Below are 20,642 nucleotides of genomic sequence, written 5' to 3'. Positions count from 1 at the left end.
AAGACATTGAAGGATTTTTAACAGAAGAGTGGCATCTTATATTTTAACGGCATTATTTGTATTACTCTGGCTGCTGTTTTTTTTTTTGTTTTTTTTTTTTTGTTTTTTTTTTTTTTGAGACGGAGTGTTGCTCTGTTGCCCAGGCTGGAGTGCAGTGGCGCAATCTCATCTCACTGCAACCTCCACCTCCCGGGTTCAAGCGATTCTCCTGCCTCCGCCTCCCAAATAGCTGGGACTACAGGCGCGCACCACCAGGCCCAGCTAATTTTTGTATTTTTAGTAGAGGTGCGGTTTCACCATGTTGGACAGGATGGTCTCAATCTCCTGACCTCATGATCTGCCTGACTTGGCCTCTCAAAGTGCTGGGATTACAGGCGAGAGCCACCGTGCCCGGCCCTCTGGCTGCTGTGAAGACACTGTTAAATGGAGGGGAAAAGTTTCTCAGGCAGACCACTGAGAAACAATTTAATAGGTTAGACCAGAGATGATGGTGGCTGGGACCAGCAGGGAAGATAAAGAGGAATAAATGGATTCCAGCGATATTTTGGGGGTGGCATCAACTGGACTTGGTGATATATTTGATATCAAGAACACTTTCACTTACCCACACATATTCCTTCAGGAAATAATTTGAGGGCCTATTTAAGTGCCAGTCAATGTGACAGCTTTTAGCCATACCACATGAAGCAAAAATAGACACAAGATTTCTACACTCAATAACTATGGATGGGTGTGGTGGTGCATGCCTGTAATCCCAGCACTTTGGGGGACCGAGGTGGGAGGACAGCTTGAGGACAGGAGTTTGAGACCAGCCTGGGCGACGCAGTGAGAACCCACTCCTACAAAAGAAATTTAAAAATTAACTGGGCGTAGTGGCCCCTGTGGTCCAAGCTACTCAGGAGGCTGAGTCAGGAGGACTGCTGGAGCCCAGGAGTTTGGGGCTGCATGAGCTATGATTATACTACTGCACTCCAGCCTGGGCAACATAGCAAGGCCCCAACTCTAAAAAAATAAATAACCATAAAAGTCTACCTGCCTTAAATGCTATAAGGCAGAGTTTATATGGGGTTATAGGAGCATATAGTAAGTCAGAGAAAGCTTCCCTTAGGAAATGATGAGCCAAGAGCTGAAGGATAAGCTAAAAGTTAACTGGGCAGAGAGTGGGGAAACAGGTTCATAGAGAGTACAGCATGTGCAAAGGCCTTGTGGCAGGAAGGAGCATGACATGTTTGAGGAACTAAAAAGAATAAGGGTGTGCTGGAGTATAGGAATCAGGAGGGATCATGGAGCAGGGTGCGGTGGAGGGATGGGAAGAAAGACCAGAGTATGAAAGATGTTACAGGTCATATTCAGGGTTTGGCCTCTAGTCTGAGAATAATGGGAAACTGTTGAAAAGTTTTAAGGAAGGCAGAAGTAATGATTACAATTTCATTTTGTGAGGGATAAAAGACTACAAATTGGGTTCAGTGTACACTGCTCAGGTGATGGATGTACCAGAATCTCACAGATCACCACTAAAGAGCTTACCATGTAACCAAACACCATCTGTTCTCCCCAAACCTATGGAAATAAAAAATTTTAAAAAATTCATTTTGAAAATGTTCCTCTAACTGTGAAGAAGAAAAGGAGGGGCAGGGTGGGGAGCAGCATGGGGCGAAGATTGAATGTGGAGAGTCAGGAGGAAATTGCAGTGGTTAAAGTTTTTTTCTTTTTTTGAGACAGGGTCTCACTCCCATTGCCCAGGCTGGAATGCAGTGGTGCAATCTCAGCTCACCGCAGCCTTGGCAGCCCAGGCTCAAGTGATCCTCCTCCCTCAGCCCCCTGAGTAGCTGGGACTACAGGCATGAGCCACCACACCCAGCTACTTTTTGTATTTTTTGTAGAGACAGGTTCTTACTATGTTGCCCAGGCTGGTCTCAAACTCCTGGGCTCAAGCAATCTGCCCACTTCAGCCTCCCAAAGTGCTGGGATTACAGACATGAGCCACCACACCTGGCCAGGTTAAACATTCTTAATTTTGGTTACATTGCTTGGAGTTTTAAAAAATCTGGACGCCCAGGCTATACCCAATACCAGTTAAATCAGGATCTCCATGTGGGGCAGCAAAGTGGGGGTCCCAGGCACCAGTCATTTTTAAAACTCCCCAGATAATTCCATAGCGCAGCCAAGTTTGAGAAGCAGTGATTTAGGCAGCAGATGATGGGTGTTGGCAGTAGATTTAGATACATTTGAGAGATGCTTAGGTGGCAATGATTGCATAAACAACAATAGGCTGGCAAAGGGCTGGTCTGCAAGAGGCCTGACAAGCCCTCCTTGAGGAAGAGTTTTTCACAGAATAAGAGAAAGAATATTAAGTTGTTTATCAAAGTATAGGCTGTTTATCCTAACCATTTGGCCAGTTTTTGTTTGTTTGTTTGAGATGGAGTCTCACTCTGTCACCCAGGCTGGAGTGCAGTGGCGTGATCTCAGCTCACCACAACCTCCACCTCCCAGATTCAAGTGATTCTTCTGTCTCAGCCTCCCGAGTAGCTGGGATTACAGGCACCCACCACCACGCCTGGCTAATTTTTGTATTTTTAGTAGAGACAAGGTTTCACCATCATGGTCTCGAACTCCTGACCTCAGGTGATCCACCCGCCTCGGCTTCCCAAAGTGCTGGGATTACAGGCATGAGCCACCGTGCCCAGCCTAGGCCAGTGTTTGATCAGATTTTCAGGGCAGAAAGTATGTCTAGATTAGCAAGGATTTACATTTATGTTCAGTTCTCTGAGGTGTCTGATTAAATATAGACCATGATAGATCATGGTTACTGCTTAAGAAATTCTTCCTCAGTTAAAATTATTTCTCAGCACATATAATTTCATTGATTTCCTTAGGAAACATTTTTTGGGCACTGACTGTGTGCAAGACACAGTGGAGGGTATGGAGAAGGCTCTGTCCTCAGAGAATTCATAGCCTGGGAGGATAAGATGGCCCCTCAGAGGAAAGTTACCCTTGTATTACTCACCCTGGTGCCAAATAATTCAAATAACTCATTTTTCCAAAATAAAATATATGCCTTTACCAACAGCGTGGCCCTTAGGCTCTCTGACCCTCAATATTCTCACCTGCGAAAAGGATAAAAATAGTATCTACCTAATAGAATTGAGATACCCATATAAAGAATGTAAGCATTGTGCCTGTATGTACTATTACTATGCCTTCAAAAATGTTAGTTACTATTAGTATTATTGATCAAGAATAAACATATGCCACAATCAATATCTGTAAAATACTAATACAATGGAATTGCATATATCACTGAGATTAATTTCTAAAATCGGTGCACAAGGTAAAAATCATGCATGATCAAAGTAATCCTTGAAAAATATCTTAGACTGGCCAGGTGCGGTAGCTCACACCTGTAATCCCAGCACTTTGGGAGGCTGAGGTGGGTGAATCACCTGAGGTCAGGAGTTCGAGACCAGCTTAGCCAACATAGTGAAACCCCATCTCTACAAAACACACACACACACACACACACACAAATTAGCTCACTCCTGTAGTCCCAGCTACTCAGGAAGCTGAGGCAGGAGAATTGTTTGAACCCCAGGAGGCGGAGGTTGCAGTGAGCCAAGATCACACCACTGCACTCCAGCCTGGGCAACAGAGTGAAAATCCATCTCAAACAAACAAAAACTCTTGATTATTAAAGAGTGATATTATATTAAATCATTAACATATTTGGAATACACAGAATCCTCAGCAAGGTGGTTAAAGTTTCTCTGTGGTTGTCAACTAATTATTCATTTTATTTTCCAACAATGACTTTCAAAGGAGTCACCACCACAAATCCACATGAACAACAACTGCATTTTGTCTGATGATAAGGAAATCCAAAAAATCATTTCACACTTTCTTCCCATAGCATCCCCAATCTGTGTAGCACGTTTCAGGGTTGATAACACCCACTGTTCTCACAACATTGACTGTTGAGTTCACCTGGTTAAGTTGTGTATGATTCAACCCCATCGTACAGCCTGCAAGGATCATGAGGAGTTGCTGAATGGAATTCCTCACACTTCTAAATTACTTTAATACATTTCCAGAATATAGTGTAATTAGAAGGCCATCATTGCTATTTGACTCCATAAAAAAACTTGAAAAGTCATGTGGTTGCTGACTACAGACAGGATCACACTCGATTAAATCTAAAAATCCTCAAAGATTTCATTTCTAGTCATACTCCTTGGGTTAGTGAAATGTTATCCATTCTTAATATCCAGAAATGTTTATTTCTTGAGATACTGTTGAAGTACTAAGGAATGTAGACTAGAACAGTGAAAGATTAATGATTTTGGAGTCTGTTCTGTGTCAGATGTGGACTGCACCTCTTATAAGCTATGTATACTTGGGCAAATTAATCTTTTTGAGATGGCAATATGTGTACAACTGAGAATTACTCTGAATATTAGAGTAATGTAATAAACTCTAATATTCACCTAATAATATAATAAAGTTTTGTTGCAATGCAGCCGGGCGCAGTGGCTCACACCTGTAATCCCGCACTTTGGGAGGCCAAGGTGGGCGGATCACTTGAGGTCAGGAGTTCGAGACTAGCCTGGCCAACATGGCAAAACCCCATCTCAACTAAAATACAAAAATTAGCCAGGGGTGGTGGCGGGCACCTGTAATCCCAGCTACTTGGCTGAGGCAGGAGAATCACTTGAACATGGGAGATGGAGGTTGCAGTGAGCCGAGATGGCGCCACTGCACTCCAGCCTGGGCGACAGAGTACGACTCCGTCTGAAAAAAAAAAAAAAAAAAAAAAGTTTTGTTACAATGCTTTTGAAACACTAGCCTTTGGTTCCTTGAGCAATAATTGTATTAAAGTGAAGCTCTCTTTGAACCCTTATTTTTAGATAAGCAAAATTGTTAATGATTATAGATCAGAGGTTATAAAATACAAGGGAACACCAATGGGTATGAATTTAGGAACGGCAGTATCACCCAAGGTAGGAGAGTGGGTGGATAAGACATGTGAAATCTCAAGTAAGACCAGTAGATTTTGAGTTCTGCCTCTGCCATTTCCTGGCTGTGTGGCCCTGGGCAATGTACTTGTCACTCTGTTGCTTCTGATAGCAAAAGGGATGGTGAAATAGATTCAAGTTGAAGAAAGATAAGGTGTAAAGTGTTTTCTTTGGCTGTTGTGTGGAGGTTGGATTACAGCAGGAGTGTAAGGAAGAGGAAAGGATATCAGTGTTTCAGGTGAAGTCCAGGTGGCCTGGACCAGGGTGTGATGGGGGAGTGAAGAGAAGTAGGAAGTGAAAATTAATTGGATTTAGTTGGTGAGAGAGCAGTCAAGGGTGACTCCCAGGTTTCTGGTTTGTGTTATTATAAGTAACACAAAAGAATGGATGAACTTCATTGATTTCTTTGCTTTTCTCTTTTTTTTTTTATTTTTGAGACGAAGTTTCACTCTTGTTGCCCAGGCTGGAGTGCAATGGTGCGATCTTGGCTCACTGCAACCTCCGCCTCCCGGGTTCATGCAATTCTCCTGCCTCACCTTTCCGAGTAGCTGGGATTACAGGCACCTGCCACCACGGCGGGCTAATTTTGTGTATTTTTAGTAGAGATGGGGTTTCACCATGTTGCCCAGGTTGGTCTCGAACTCCTGACCTCAAATGATCCACCCGCCTCGGCCTCCCAAAGTGCTGGGATTACAGGCTTGAGCCACCACACCTGGCCTATTTTCTATTTATTGTGATATCTATCATACCTGCAAAAAATATTTTGTATATATTCAATTTAAAGAGTAATAATAAAATACTTATTTATTCCTTAGGTCAGTTGTGAAAAATAATTCCCTAATATACTTAAAGCCTTTGAGTCCCCCCATCCTTCCCCCCAGACGTACCCTCTATTCTGAATTTGTGTTAATCTTGCCTTTGCTATTGACTGTTTTTACCATATACGTATCTATTCCTAAATAACATAGTGATTGATTTTGTATGGTTTTGAACTTTGTTTATTCTGTTTGGAGTTCATTGAACTTTTCTAATCCAAAGGTTTATAGTCAATAAAATTTGAGAAAACAAAGAAACCTCTGAAAAAAGAGAAAAAAATGATTTAGGGATGGCAACGAGTGCAATTTGATACAAAACAATGCACCGATAATGTACGACTAAAAAGGTTTGGGGGTACAGAATGAGATGTCAACATGCAAATTTATGTAATTTATTTCATTTTATTTACATTTTGGCATAATTCACTAATATGCCTCTTAATCAGAGACTGAACCAAAGAAACAACCTTTTGACTGAGTCCTTTTTCCCACATTTTAAATGCATTCATTTGTCTTAAACCCCAAAAGTTATTTTGTTACTGTGCACAACTGCTAAAAGGACAGTGTGTTAAAAATTAGGAGTGAGTAGTCTTTAAATAAATCCTTAATTTGTTTTAAATTCCAGATTGGAACCAGAAATTAGCCACAGTTTCGCTGAATCCTCGACCGCTGAATTCACTGCCAGAGCTCTACTGTTGTGAAGAGAGAAGCAGCTTTGAAAGAAATGCTTTTAAACTAAAATAACCACGGCATTCGAACAAAATAACGTTTGGCATTCTTAGGTGGCCCTTTTAGACTAAGTTAATGGCAGCAGAACTACTTTCAGTTTCAGTGTGTATACAGATGGCTATAAACCTAAAATATTTACATGTTGCAAATTCTTTGCAGATTAAGTTGGTCAGCTTAGAACAGGGAATCAAGATCTATCCTTAAGAGAACTTGAATTTAAGCCCCACTCCCAGTCTTATTGCTGATGCTGGCAAGCTATCTTACATTTAGGCCAATGTATACGCAGGATCAGGTAAGAAGATCATTGTGTCTGCACAATAATTGCATCACTGTTGGGAAAAATAAAAAAAAGAACCGGGGGGACATGGTCAATTAGAAAGAAAACTGGCACTGGAGACCCTCAAGGGGCTCTGGATGGAGAAACCCAGGTGTAGCCTGAGGCTGTAGCGAGATGTGGGACTGATAAAAAGGATTAACTGAGAGTCTGTGTCCAGGAGTTAGCACCCCTATCTTGGCAAGAAGAAAGCCTGACAACTAGGCATCAGCTCCTCAGGCAGAAAGCTAAAGGGTCTTCTCTAGGGAGAGGAAAGAATCCCAAAGGAAAAAAACCTTACATTTGGCTTCTAGGGACCCCTGCCCTCCCCCAGTTCCCCAGCATACTAGTTGACTCCCTCCTCGCTCACTCTAAAGTAACACCTATTAATTGATAAACTTCTCCCAAGAATGCAGAGTTCCATATAGCTTTCCATTGCCTTAGTCTTAAATGTGAAGGGCCAATCAATGATCAAATGATAGGGTTCTCCAGAGAAACAGAAACAGAATATATATATATACATATATATTATTATATATCTATAATATATAATAGATATATTATTAATAATCTAATAATATATTATTTTATATATAATATATATTGATAGATATATTATTAATCTAATAATAGATATATTATATATAAATAGAATATATATATATGTATTATGTATGTATGTATGAAATGAGGATTTGTTTTGATGGATTGGCTTGTGCAATTATGGAGGCTGAGAAGTCCCAGGATCTGCCATCTGCAAGCTGGAAGCTCGTGAAAGCTGGTGGTGTGGTTCCAGTCCAAGTTCGAAGGTTGGAAAACTGGGGAACCAATGTTGTAAGTCTCGGTCCAAGTTTGATGGCCTGAGAACTAGGAGTGCTGATGTCAAAGGACAGGAGAAGATGTATGTCCTGGCTCAACCAGAGACGGCAAATTCATCCTTCCTCCATCTTTTGGTTCTATTAAGGCACTCAAAGGATTAGATAATGCCTGTCCACATTGGTGAAGGACACCTGCTTTATTCAGTCTACTGACTCAAACATTACTCTCCTTCAGAAACCCCTTCACAGACACACCCAGAAATAATGTTTTGCCAGCTAACGAGGCATCCCTTAGCCCAATCAAGTGAACAAATAAAGTTAACCATCAGGCCAGGTATAGGGGCTCACTCCTGTAATTTCTGTGCTTAGGGAGGCAGAAGTGAGTGGATCACTTGAGGAAAGGAATTTGAGACCAGCCTGGGCAACATGGTGAAACCCCACCTCTACAAATAAATACAAAAATTAGCCAGGCATGGTGGTGCATGCCTATAGTCCTAGCTACTCAGGAGGCTAAGGTGGGAGGATCACCTGAGCCTGAGGAGTTCGAGGCTACAGTGAGCCATGATCACACCACTGGACTCTAGCCTGGGTGACAGAGTGAGACCCTGTCTCGATAAAAAAAAAAAAAAAAAAATTAACCATCACAAGTTTACCCCTTGTCAACTTGGCACCCATAAACATCTTAAACCATACTTAACTTCCAAATAAATAACAAGGTCATAATCCTGCCTAACATGATATTAACATCCTGCACACAACCGAAAACGCACTAATCCCAGGGTGTTTACCTCCCGGAAGAGGAGGTGAAGTCTTTGAATGATGTTTACTCTTCTGATAGTCTATAACTTAAATACTATGATGTAGCATTAACAATACTCAAATACTATATATAAGGTCAGTACATCTTATGTTATATGATGAGGGAATAAGACAGGAAATAAAGCAAACATTTTTGCCTAAAATATGTATGTATACGTACAAACATGCTTATTAAAAAATGAGGCCGGGTGCAGTGGTTCACCCCTGTAATCCTAGCACTTTGGGAAGCCAAGGCGGGTGGATCAGCTGAGGTCAGGAGTTCAAGACCAGCCTGGCCAACATGGTGAAACCGCATCTCTACTAAAAATACAGAAATTAGCCAGGCGTGGTGGTGCGTGCCTGTAATCCCAGCTACCCAGGAAGCTGAGGCAGGAGAATCACTGGAACACAGGAGGCGGAGGTTGCAGTGAGCCGAGATCACGCCACTGCACTCCAGCCTGGGCAACACAGCGAGACTCTGTCTTAAAAAAAAATGAGGACATATGGCAATTACAGTCCTCATTCCTGTAACTGGCCACACGGTTGCAACTGATATTTATAAAATGCTGCCTTCTCCTACTATCCATTCTGTATCCCTTTTGACTTCAACACATAACTCAGCAGTCATGGTTCTTTACCAGGTGGAGTGGCCTAAACCTCCATTCCTGAAGGGTCTGGTCATTAGTAGTCCTGCCTAGATTGGGTTGGGACATGGTAATACTGAGAGACATCCTAAGTGATCCATATCCCAGAAATATTCTTCCTTTGTGGAGTAGTGGAGTGGTAGTTCAATTTCCCCTTGGTCGTCCAGATCAACCGCCCCAACCAGCAACATAACTTCCTTCTTAGCTTGCTGACTCTGAGGCGTGAGGAGCCTAAAGTGGCTGGGCAGCAGTCTTAAGTCCAGTCCAGCAGGATCATTGTTTCTCATAGTGGAAGCATTCCTCCCTCTGGAACTAAGGTCTCTAGGCCAGCAGAGCATAAAGTCCTGGGAGCAGTAAGCAAACATTTTGCTAATGGGTTACTAAGGGTAATAGTGAGTCATGCCACTCCCATTTCTACCTCTTGATTCCTGGATCTGTGAATCCTAGCTATGGGGGAGCGAGCACCATATACTGGACACTGATTCAGAGCATTTGCAGTCTTCTGGAGAACCTTGCTGCACCCCTGCAAGGTATTGCGGCCTAGCCGGTACCGTTAACTGATTCTCCGAAAGGCTATTCCACGGCTCTATCAAGCCAGCGGCTTCTGGTTAGTGGGGAACATAGTAAGATCAAAAAATTCCATGAACATAAGCCCATTGCTGCACTTCTTTTGCTGTAAAGTTGAATTCTTTAATCAGAAAGCAATGCTGTATGGAATACCAAGATGGTGGATAAGGCATTCTGGAAGTCCACAGATAATAGTTTTGGCAGAAGTATCGTGTTCAGGGAAGACAAATCCACATCCAGAGTAAGTGTCTATTTTAGTAAGGACAAACTTCTATGATGGAAGCAATCCAATGTAATCAACCTGCCACCAGGTAGCTGACCGATCGCTCCAGGGAATGGTGCCATACTGGGGGCCAGGTTGGCCTTGGTGAGTTGAAGTCCATGTTGCTGAGCCCATGTGTAATCTCCTTCCTTGCCACCATGGCTATTTTATTCATGAGCCCATTGGGTAATTACAGTGGTGGCTGGAGAAAGAATCTGACTTGTATCCACAGAATGGGTCATCCTATCCATTTGATTATTAAAATCCTTCTCTGTTGGCTGGGTGCAGTGGCACATGCCTGTAATCCCAGCACTTTGGGAGGCCGAGGCAGGAAAAATTGCTTGAGCCCAGGAGTTTGAGACCAGCCTGGTCAATATAATAAAATCTCATCTCTACAAAATAAATAAATAAATAAATAAGCCAGGCATGGTGGCATGCACGTGTAGTCCCCGCTATTCAGAAGGCTGAGGTGGGATGATTGCTTGAACCCAGGAGTTTGAGGCTGCAGTGAGCTATGATCAAACTTCTGCACTCCAGCCTGGGCGACAGAGCATATCTTGTCTCAGAAATAAAATTAATTAACAAAATCCTCTGTTGAGGTTCCCTTCAATGAACATTCACATGGGATAAATGTCTTTGTGTTTTTTGCCCAGAGAGATCTATCCAAATACCTGTTCCCTAAATTTCTTTTTTTTTTTTTTAAATTATAATAGAGGGGCTGGGTGTAGTGGCTCACGCCTATAATCCCAGCACTTTGGGAGGCTAAGGAGGGTAGATTTGAGGTCAGAAGTTCAAGACCAGCCTGTCCTACATGGTGGAACCCCATCTCTATTAAAATACAAAAATTAGCTAGGCATAGTGGCGGGTGCCTGTAATCCCAGCTACTTGGGAGGCTGAGGCAGGAGAATCGCTTGAATCTGGGAGACGGAGGTTGCAGTGAGCCGAGATCACGCCACTGCACTCCAGCCTGGGCGACAGAGTGAGACTCTGTCTCAAAAAAAAAATAATAATAATAATAATAATAGAGATGGGGTTTTGCCATGTTGCCCAGGCTGGTCTTGAACTCCTGAGCTCAAGCAATCCGCCTGCCTCAGCCTCCCAAAGTGCTAGGATTACAGGCATGAGCCACCACACTTGGCCCCTTCCCCAAACTTCTTTGTCACTAAATTTCCAATGACATTGGGCCATCCGGCCAAACCACTGGCTACAGCCCATGAATATTTAATTGCACACTGGCCATTTCTCCTTCCAAGCAAAGTGCGTAACTAAGTCTACGACGCAAAGTTATGCCCCACCGGGAGGATTTCTCTTTCCCACTGTCCGGGGCGCTCCAGCGAGGGACTGCGGTGCTGTAGCTGTCCACTTGCAGGTGCTGCTGCATATCATGCAGGGCCATCTGTACAACAGGCCCCAGTCTTCTTTTTCTGCGTCAGATGATCATAGGGAACTCCCCATGAAGCCACAGGTTCAGGCTGAGAAGGAGAAACAGTATAGAAGGAATGGGGACTGTGGACATGTAGACCACTTCTTATAACCTACTTGTGCCTTCAGAAGGGCCTGTTAGGGCCTAATCACATATATACCACTTGCATTTGAGAACCAAATGTTGTGTGCTATGCACGCCCAACTTTATGGCGTGGCGGGTCAGATTACATCAGTTCATGATGGGCAGCTAGGGTTGCACGGTAACTTGGTGGCCCATGGTCAAGCATTTAGTCTCTGCTAAAGCCCAGTAGTAGGCCAAGAGTTGTCTCTCAAAAGGAGAGAAGCTATCCAAGGATGTTGGCAGGGCCCTGCTCCAAAATTTTTTTTTTAAACTTTTTTCTGCATTTTTTTTTTTTTTTTTTTTGGTAAACCAAACCAACGATAAAACAACTATTTGAAATTTTACACTAATGTAGAGATTTTGCTGGTCCCCCAAATAAAAATACTATTTCCTTGCAAAACAATCCCCAATTGCAATGGTGGGTTACTCCCAGTTCATCAGACCCTATCGAGCAATGCACTCTCATTCCCCACACCTGGCTAACTATTGCCATTAATGCAAACCACAGCAAAAGGGGATAAACAGTTTAGCAAAACTCTACACAACTGGAGTCAGTTCTGTTACATCTGCTGGGTTCCTCTTTTCTTTTGTTCATGCTTACGAACTTGGAATGTCCACACCTGGCTTGACAGAAGCAGCACAGGGGCAGCTTGGACCCAATATAGGCCTGAACTGGGCAGGTTTCCTGAGCCCAGCCCAGAAAACCAAGCAGAACAAAGGTGTCCCAGGGTTTCTCTGGAGCAGCAGAAGCAGCACCATGCCTGTCTCCCATCGCCTGGTCTCCTCACTGAGGGGAGGCCTGGAAAAATGGCAAGAGTCAGCAGAGGAGAGGGCCCCCATCACAGCACAGCGATGCCAGCTGGCATCTGCCTCTTGAAGACCTCTGGACGGAGGACATGATCCCAATGTTTGGCAGTTATCCACAGAAAACCCTCTGTATGGAGGGGACCCAAACAGGAATCCAAGATAGCTGGTTTGAGCCTCGAGCACCCCTGTTGACAGACACCTACTTGAGGTTTTCAGAGACTAAAGGGATGGGAGTGTACAGGAATGGGAGTAACAGGTGCTGCTGCTTCTCAAGCTCCATCTCAGCAGCCCTCTGTAGTTGGAGGACTGGAAGCAGCTGGAAGCTGCTGAAGCCTCTTTGTCTTGTTCTAGGGATGTGGCTGGTGGCATGTTGGAGAGTGCACCTGTGGGGCTTCCAGCCTCAGTCCTGGTCAGCAGGGTGAGTGTGCTACCAGGAGTCAGAGTATTGGGGGGCTCTGGCTCCCACCGTGGGAAGGGGGCTGCAGGCTTTCCACGCTGGCCTGAGCGGAGCAGCACGCAGCACACACACAGGGAGAGCACATCTGTGGGGGCTGGGACAGACACAGGCAGCCCTGAAGGGCTGCTGCCACTGGGCTGGGCCACATCTGAGGCCTCACCCCCACCTCGGGAAAGGGTAAACTGATTCGCATCTTTGCAGTCTGGGAGACGCCACTGCCAGCCGTTGATGAACCAGTTACACATCTGCAGTGCTGACAGGTTGGTCTGACCAGAAAGGCTCAGCTTCCCCGGCCCCGGGGGGGAGGCATTACAGAGGTGCAAGTACAGCCAGTCCCCAAGGATCTCCACTGACTCCTTGGACAGGCTCCCCCTGATCTTCCTCTTGCCTGCCAGGGAGAGGAGGCCTTCGTCTTCACCTAGATCACTGTCCAATGTGGTGCCTAGGGGCTAGGCTGGACCTGGGGCAAGCCTTGCAGAGACAGTGGTGAGCCATCTCTACTGATTGCTTCTTGGATGTTCTCCTTGGTCAGGCCCCTTGGCCTGGTACCAGACTCAACCTCTGAAAATCCAGATGAATGAGCAAGGCCCTATCCTTCACTTGGTGCTGTGACCCTGGGCAAGTGTCCTTCCCTCTCTGAGCTTGAGTCCTCTCTTCACTTTTCCTAGTGGTTTTTGGGCCCGTGCAGCCTCAGGCTCAGGGTGGGGCATCCTGGCAGGGGAACTGGTGGTGGGGAGGGGGGGCGCAGTGCTCCCAGTACCTGCCCCACCTGACAGCTCACTGAATGCTCAAATCTGGAAAGCACAGGGGGTCTGACAGTGGATCCCCTCTCCTCCCCTCTGCACCCTCCTCACCCTCCCCCACCTGCCCAGAGGGAGAAAACATACTTTGTGCTCTTGCTTCAAAGTTCTAAAGGCTGGAGGTGTGACTCACCTCTATGGGCCTACCCAAAGGCTCCCCTACCTGCCATTGACAGATCTGCTGGTCACATGGCCCAAGTGGCAGAGCAGCTTGCACAGCACCCTGGACCTGTTGCAGAGCCTTCTCTTGTCCTGGGCCCACTCAAAACTCACAGCTTTTCAGGTAACTCAGTAAACGGCCCAGCGTTAACGCACCCAAATGAATATGTTGCCTCCAGAAATCCAAAGAGGCCCAGCAGGTATTGTGCCTCTTTCTTGGCTGTGGGAGGAGCCAGATGAAACAACTTAATCTTCACCTTAGAAAGGATATCTCTACCAAAACAAGCATATGAAAATATCTAGTATCAACTGAAATGTTTCTATTCCATTGTTGTAATTAACATCACGAATGGACTTCCTAAACTGATTACCCCACTGTGGGAACGAAATTGGATTCCTACTTTGTTGGACTCTTTCCTAATTTTAACAATTTACCATCCCATTCTCTGCTCTGCGATTTTTTAAAAGCTTATTCCATGTTCTGCAGCATTGTGATTGTATGCTGGCTACACTGCTTTCAGAATGCTCTTTCTCATGAAACAAATATATAAATTTGTTTAAAATGACATTCTCTCAAAAGAAAGGAAAGAGAAAGAAAGAGACCGAGAAACAGAAAGAAAGAAAGAAAGAAAGAAAAGAAAGAAAAAGAGAAAGAAAGAAAGGAAGGAAGGAAGAAAGAGAGAAAGAAAGAGATATCTCGACACCACACACCACTGGACCCCTAGAAATTTCACTGAGGTAAAGACCCCTGAATTTCAGTTGGATTTATTACCCACTCTTTGACATGGTAATGTCTTACCATATGTCTACAGTTATGGCTACTTCTTGCTCACTATGTCCAATCAGCAAAATGTCATCAAAGTAACGGACCAATGTGGTATCTTGTGGAAGGAAAGGGTGATCAAGATCCCCATGAACTAAATTATGACCTAGGGCTGGAGAGGTGATATGCCCCTGAGACAGGACAGTGAAGGTGCATTGCTGGTCATGTCACTGAAAGCAAGCTGCCTAGGGTGGGCCTTATGGAGAGGGATGGAGAAAAGGCATTTTCCAAGACAACAGCTGCATACCAGGTAGCAGGGGATCTGCTGATTTTCTCAAGCAATGACACATCTGGTACAGCAGCTGCAATTGGAGTCACCATCTGGTTAAGCTTATGATAATCCACTGTCATTCTCCAAGATCCATCTGTCTTCTGCACAGGCCAAATAGTGTTGAATGGGGATGTGGTGGGAATCACCACCCTGTCAGTTTCCTTAGGTAACGCAAGGTTTCCTCAGAGGAGAAAAGGCTGATATCACTGTGAGTGGGAATGCCACTGTCACTGGGTTTGGGGAAGGCACTTCCACTGGGATTGGGAGACACTGGCAAAAAAGACTCATCAGATTTTAGGGGCTCAATGTCTCCAGCTTTATCTAGGTCTTCCCAAACATCCCCATTTCAATTGACAGGATTCCACTATTTCCTAATTAATGTCCCCACTTTAAGAGCAGATGCCCTGGTGGTGGGTGCCTGTAGTCCCAGCTACTCGGGAGGCTGAGGCAGGAGAATGGCGTGAACCCAGGAGGCGGAGCTTGCAGTGAGCCAAGATCACGCCACTGCATTCCAGCCTGGGCGACAGAGCGAGACTCCGTCACAAAATAAAATAAAATAAAATAAAATAAAATAAAATAAAATAAAGAGCGGATGCCCTGTGGGGCTGGAAATTCAACATGCGCTGTAATTCATCAAGTCCCAGGATGTGACTCTCAGCAATTTCAGTGACATTAGGAGCAACCAACCAATGCTATTATACTCCTTAGTTTTCCAAAAATGTTTATAAGTATCAGACACAGAACCCTTGAGGTCCCTTGCTTTTTTTTTTTTTTTTTTTTTTTTGAGAGGGAGTCTCGCTCTGTCGCCCAGGCTGGAGTACAGTGGCACAATCTCGGCTCACTGCAAGCTCCACCTCCCGGGTTCACACCATAATCCTGCCTCGGCCTCCTGAGTAGCTGGAACTACAGGCGCACGCTGCCACACTCAGCTAATTTTTTATATTTTAGTAGAGACGGGGTTTCACCGTGTTGCCCAGGCTGGTCTTGAACTCCTGAACTCAGGCAATCTGCCTGCCTCGGCCTCCCAAAGTGCTAGGATTACAGGCATAAGCCACCGTGCCCAGCCTCCTTGCTTCCTATAAGGAGTTGATTAGGAGTATCCAAGCATGGACTATTATCAGGGCTCTCTTTACTACTGGATACAGAATCATCAGCCCCTTTAAATCCAATCAGATTACCATTAAGAAAATATCTAAAATATATACACAAAGGAAAAGATTAGGAAATTAAACAAAACCCTACAAAAAAAAATCAGCTAAGGACAAAAGAATGCAGTATTTCAGAAGCCCCAGAAACAATTCAAAAAAATAATTCTTAGAACTTTCTTATTCTAGTACCATTCTTGGTACCAAAATCTGCATTAATTAGGGTTCTCCAAGGAAATAAAACCAATACAATGTGCGTATATATATACACATATATATACATATACATATATATATACACACACACACACACACACATACACAAAGAGACTTATGAGGGATTGGCTCACATGAACACCATGCCTGGAAGGTCCCACAACCTACCATCTGCAAACTGGAGGCCCAGGAAAGCTGCTGGTGTAGTTCCAGTCCAAGCCAAAAGGCCTTACAACCAGGGGAGCCAATGGTGTTCAGTACCAGCCCAAATTCAAAGGCCAGAGAAGATGAATGTCCCAGCTCAAGCAGAGAGCAAATTCACTATTCCTCTGCCTTTTTGTTCTATTAAATATCTGGACACTCAACAGATTGGACGATGCCCATCCACATTGGTGAAGGCAATCTTTACAGTTCATTGATTCAAATGTTAATCTCTTCCAGAAACACCTTCATAGACACACCCAGAAACAAGGTTTTAACCTTGTTTCTGGGCATCCCTCATCCCAGTCAAGTTGACATATTACCATCATATCATAATTTGACATGAGATTTGTCAAAATAGTTACATCCATAAAATGCAAAAAAGCAATCTTCCTAATTTCCTTTAGAATTTCTTATTTGATCTGTTGGTTAAGAGTGTGTTGTTTAATTTCCACGTATTTGTGAATTTTCTAGTTTTCTTTGTTATAGATTTCTAGCTCCATTCCATTGTAATCAGAGAAGAATACTTTGTATGATTTCAGTATTTCTAAACTTGTTTTGTAACCTATCCTCTGTCCTGGACACTGTTCCATGTGCAATTGAGGAGATTGTGTATTTTTATTGTTGGGGGAAGTGTACTATTTATGATGTTAATCAAGTCCTCTATTTCCTTATTAATCTTCTAAATGTTCTAATAGTAATAATAATTTTTATTATTAAAATGGGGTATTGAAGTTTCTATTATTGTGGAACCATTTCTCCGTTCAAATCTGTCAGTGTTTGCTTCATATATTTTGGTGGGGCTCTGTTGCTTGCTGAGTATGAATATGTTTATAATTGTTACATCTTGTTGATGAATTGACCCTTTTATCAATAGATAATTCCCTTCTTTGTCTCTTGTAACAGTTTTAAATGTAAAGTCTATTTTGTGTGATAACTTTTTCCATCCTTTCACTTTCAACCTATTTGTATCTTTGGATTAAAGTGAGTTGCTTGTAGATAGCATACAGTTGGATTATCTTTTATACCTAATTTCCTTCATTATTGCCTTCTTTTGTCCTTAGCTGATTTTTTTGTAGGGTTCTGTTTAAATTCCTTATCATTTCCTTTGTGTATATATTTTAGATATTTTCTTAATGGTTACCATGAAGATTACAATTAACATCCTAAATTTGTAACTATATTATTTTGATACTAACTTAGCTTCAATAACACACAAAAACCCTGCTCCTATACAGCTCTTTCCTGACCTTATTGTTGTCACAAATTACATTTTTATGCAGTGTACCCAATAGCATAAATTTGTAATTATTTTTTATGCATTTGTCTATTAAATTGTGTAGAAAATAAAAAGTGGAGTTGCAAAACAGAAATACATTAATACTGGCTTTTACCTTTTTAGCTTTACTGGAGATCTTTATTTCTTCATTCAGCTTGAAGTTACTGGCTGGTTTCCTTTCATTTCAAACTGGGAGACTCCCTATAGCTCTTTCCCTGTAGCTTTTTTGTTTGTTTGTTTTTGAGACAGTCTTGCTTTGTCACCCAGGCTGGAGTGCAGTGGCACGATCTCAGCTCACTGCAACCTCCGCCTCCCGTGTTCAAGTGATTCTCCTGCAACCTCCGCCTCCCAGGTTCAACCGATTCTTCTGCCTCAGCCACCCTAGTAGCTGGGATTACAAGCACCCATCACCATGCCTCACTAATTTTTTTTGTATTTTTGGTAGAGACGGAGTTTCACCATGTTGGCCAGGCTGGTCTCAAACTCCTGGCTTCAAGTGATCCGTACACCTTGGCCTCCCAAAGTGTTGGAATTACAGGTGTGAGCCACTGCACCTGGACATGTAGCACTTCTTGACAGGAAAGGCCTATGGGTAATATTCTTCCTCCACTTTTGTTTATCTACTTATGTCTTAATTTCTCCTTCATATTTGAAGGATAATTTTGCCAAATATTCTTAGTTTTTTTCTTTTAGTACTTTAAGTAAATGTTATCCCATTTTTTTTTTCTGGCTTCTATGATTTTTGTAAGAAATCAGCTTTTAATCTTACTGAGGGTCCCTTGTACATGATGAATCACTTCTCTCTTGATGCTTTCAAGATGCTCCATCTTTGTCTTTCGACAGTTTGATTATGTGTCTCAGTGTAGATCTCTTTTGTGTTTATTCTACTTTGAATGCATTGAGCTTCTTGGATTTGTAGATTCATGCCTTTCATCAAATTTTGGAAGTTTTTGATGAATTATTTCTTCAAATATTCTTTCTGCCTCTTTCTGGGATTCCCGTAATGCATGTTGGTCCACTTGATGGTAGGGTTCCTTGGGCTTTGTTCACTTTTCTTCATTTTCCGTTCTGCTCCTCAGACTGAATAATTTCAGTTGTCCTATCTTCAAGTTCACTGATTCTTACTTCTGCCTGCTCAAATCTTCTGAATGCCTCTAGCAAATTTTTTCATTTCAGTCACCATAATTTTCAGCTCCAGAATTTGTATTTGGTTCCCTTTTATCATTTCTCTTCTTGGATATTCTTGTGTTCATACATCATTTGCCTTTAGTTCCTTTAGTTCTTTAGTTTCCTTTAGTTCTTTGAGCATATTTGAGACAGGTGATTTAAAGTCCTTGTCTAGTAAGTCTGATGTATCATCTTTCTCAGGGATGGCTTTAGTCTTTTTCTTTTTTTTTCCTGTGAGTAGACCATACTTTCCTGTTTCTTTGTAGTTTGTTGCTGTTATTGAAAATGGACATTTGAATATTATAATGTGGAAACTCTGTAAATCAGTTTTTCTTTTCCCTAGGGTTTGCTGTTGATTGTTGAAGTCTAAGATTGTGTTACTGATTTTTCCAACCTTTTTTGTTTTTGCAAAAACTGTACTCCTTATTGTATTAGTTACTGAAGTCTCTGTTCCTTTAGTTTGTGTTCAACTAGTGCTTTGACAAAGATTTCCTTAAATACTAGGATTACACACACACACACACACACATGAGCTCTGGGCTCAGGGATTCCAACTCTGCCTCAGCCTTCTCTTCTTGCACTAAACCTAGAGATCAGCCGAAGGTGAGAGCTTAGGATCTTCTCAGGTCTTTTCTGGGCATGTGTCCTGCCCTGAGCATGTATATGGCTTTCTATATTCCCTAATATACACTTTTGAAAGACCTAATTTCTCAAATAAACTCTCCTCTGTTCTTCCTCCCAGGCTTTAGATTGTGTATTATATGCCTCAACTGTATATCATCTTTTGCTCCAAGCAGTTGTGGTTTTTTTGTTCTCCTTATAACGTTTCCAAGCAATGCTCACCACTTTTCCATCCTAGGTGAATTCTGAGTTAGATAAAACACAGATGGGCACTATGTGTCAGCCCTTCAGGCAGCCACAGAGAGGTTAAAATAGAAAGACCACAATAATTTGCAAATAAGGTCTGCTCTGCTCCCTTTAGAACCAGAGACCAGGGTCCCACACTGGCAATGCAGGTTGCTTTCTTCAAGATTGCCATTGACCTGGAAAGGGGATGGGCAAGGACAAGTAAAAACACCACACAGCTTTCCTACCATTTTTAATTTGCCTTTTTCTTTATTGTTTACCTGACTGATGTAAACCTGTGTTTTCCAGAGTTCTGACAAAGTTCATTCTGACAGTTCCTATTTGTTTTTTGATGATTCTGTGGAGAAATGGGTGTTTGGAGCTAAAACTCTGCCATTTTTCTGATGCCAGCCCCAAAATTTATATCAAATGCAAAAGACCCAGAATAGCAAAATCAAACTTGAAAAGAACAAAGCTGGAGGGCTTGTACTCCTGAATTTCAAAACATGCTATAAAGCCACAGTATCAAAACACTGTGGTGCTGGTATAAGAACAGAGGGGCAAAGGCATTTCAATGGGAAAAGAATAGTATTTTCAACTAACGGTGCGAGGACAAGTAAATATCTACACACAAGGAGATACACACTTAAGGCTTTTACCTCGCATCACATGAAAATTAACTCAACATGGATCACAGATGATTTTGTGAAATGGTCTTTCACATGTGAAAGTTTAAACTATACATTATTTTAAAACATCAAATGAAACTTTTAATGACCTTGGATTGGCAGATTCCTTAAATGTGACACCAAAAACAACCTAGGTAAGGAAAAACTGATAAGTTGGATTTGACCAAAATTTAAAACTTTTGCACTTCAAAAAACATCACCAAGACAATGAAATGGCAAGCCACAGACTAGAAAAAAAATTTGCAAATTATGTCTAATACAGAATCTGTATCCAGAATGTA

General features: G+C 42.7%; 1 protein-coding gene and 1 pseudogene across 2 annotated transcripts in view; one reads left to right on the top strand and one right to left on the bottom strand.

Moving 5' to 3' along the window:
* The window catches only part of SPMIP3 (sperm microtubule inner protein 3), a 37,444-nt gene extending 30,211 nt beyond the window's left edge, over positions 1–7,233 (top strand). For both annotated transcript variants that reach the window (XM_055095201.2, XM_003807995.6), the window contains exon 5: positions 6,450–7,233. In XM_055095201.2, coding sequence (XP_054951176.2) covers positions 6,450–6,568 — 119 coding nt within the window. In that variant the 3' untranslated portion in view covers positions 6,569–7,233. The remainder of the gene's footprint in view (positions 1–6,449) is intronic.
* Positions 7,234–7,504: 271 nt separating this feature from the next.
* LOC117976134 (homeobox protein TGIF2-like) lies at positions 7,505–19,999 on the bottom strand (annotated as a pseudogene).
* Positions 20,000–20,642: the final 643 nt, after the last annotated feature.

Source organism: Pan paniscus, chromosome 1, assembly GCF_029289425.2.
Source record: "Pan paniscus chromosome 1, NHGRI_mPanPan1-v2.0_pri, whole genome shotgun sequence".
Lineage (NCBI taxonomy): Eukaryota > Metazoa > Chordata > Mammalia > Primates > Hominidae > Pan > Pan paniscus.
Note: the sequence above shows the minus strand (reverse complement) of the source record. Positions and strands in the feature narration are given on the sequence as shown.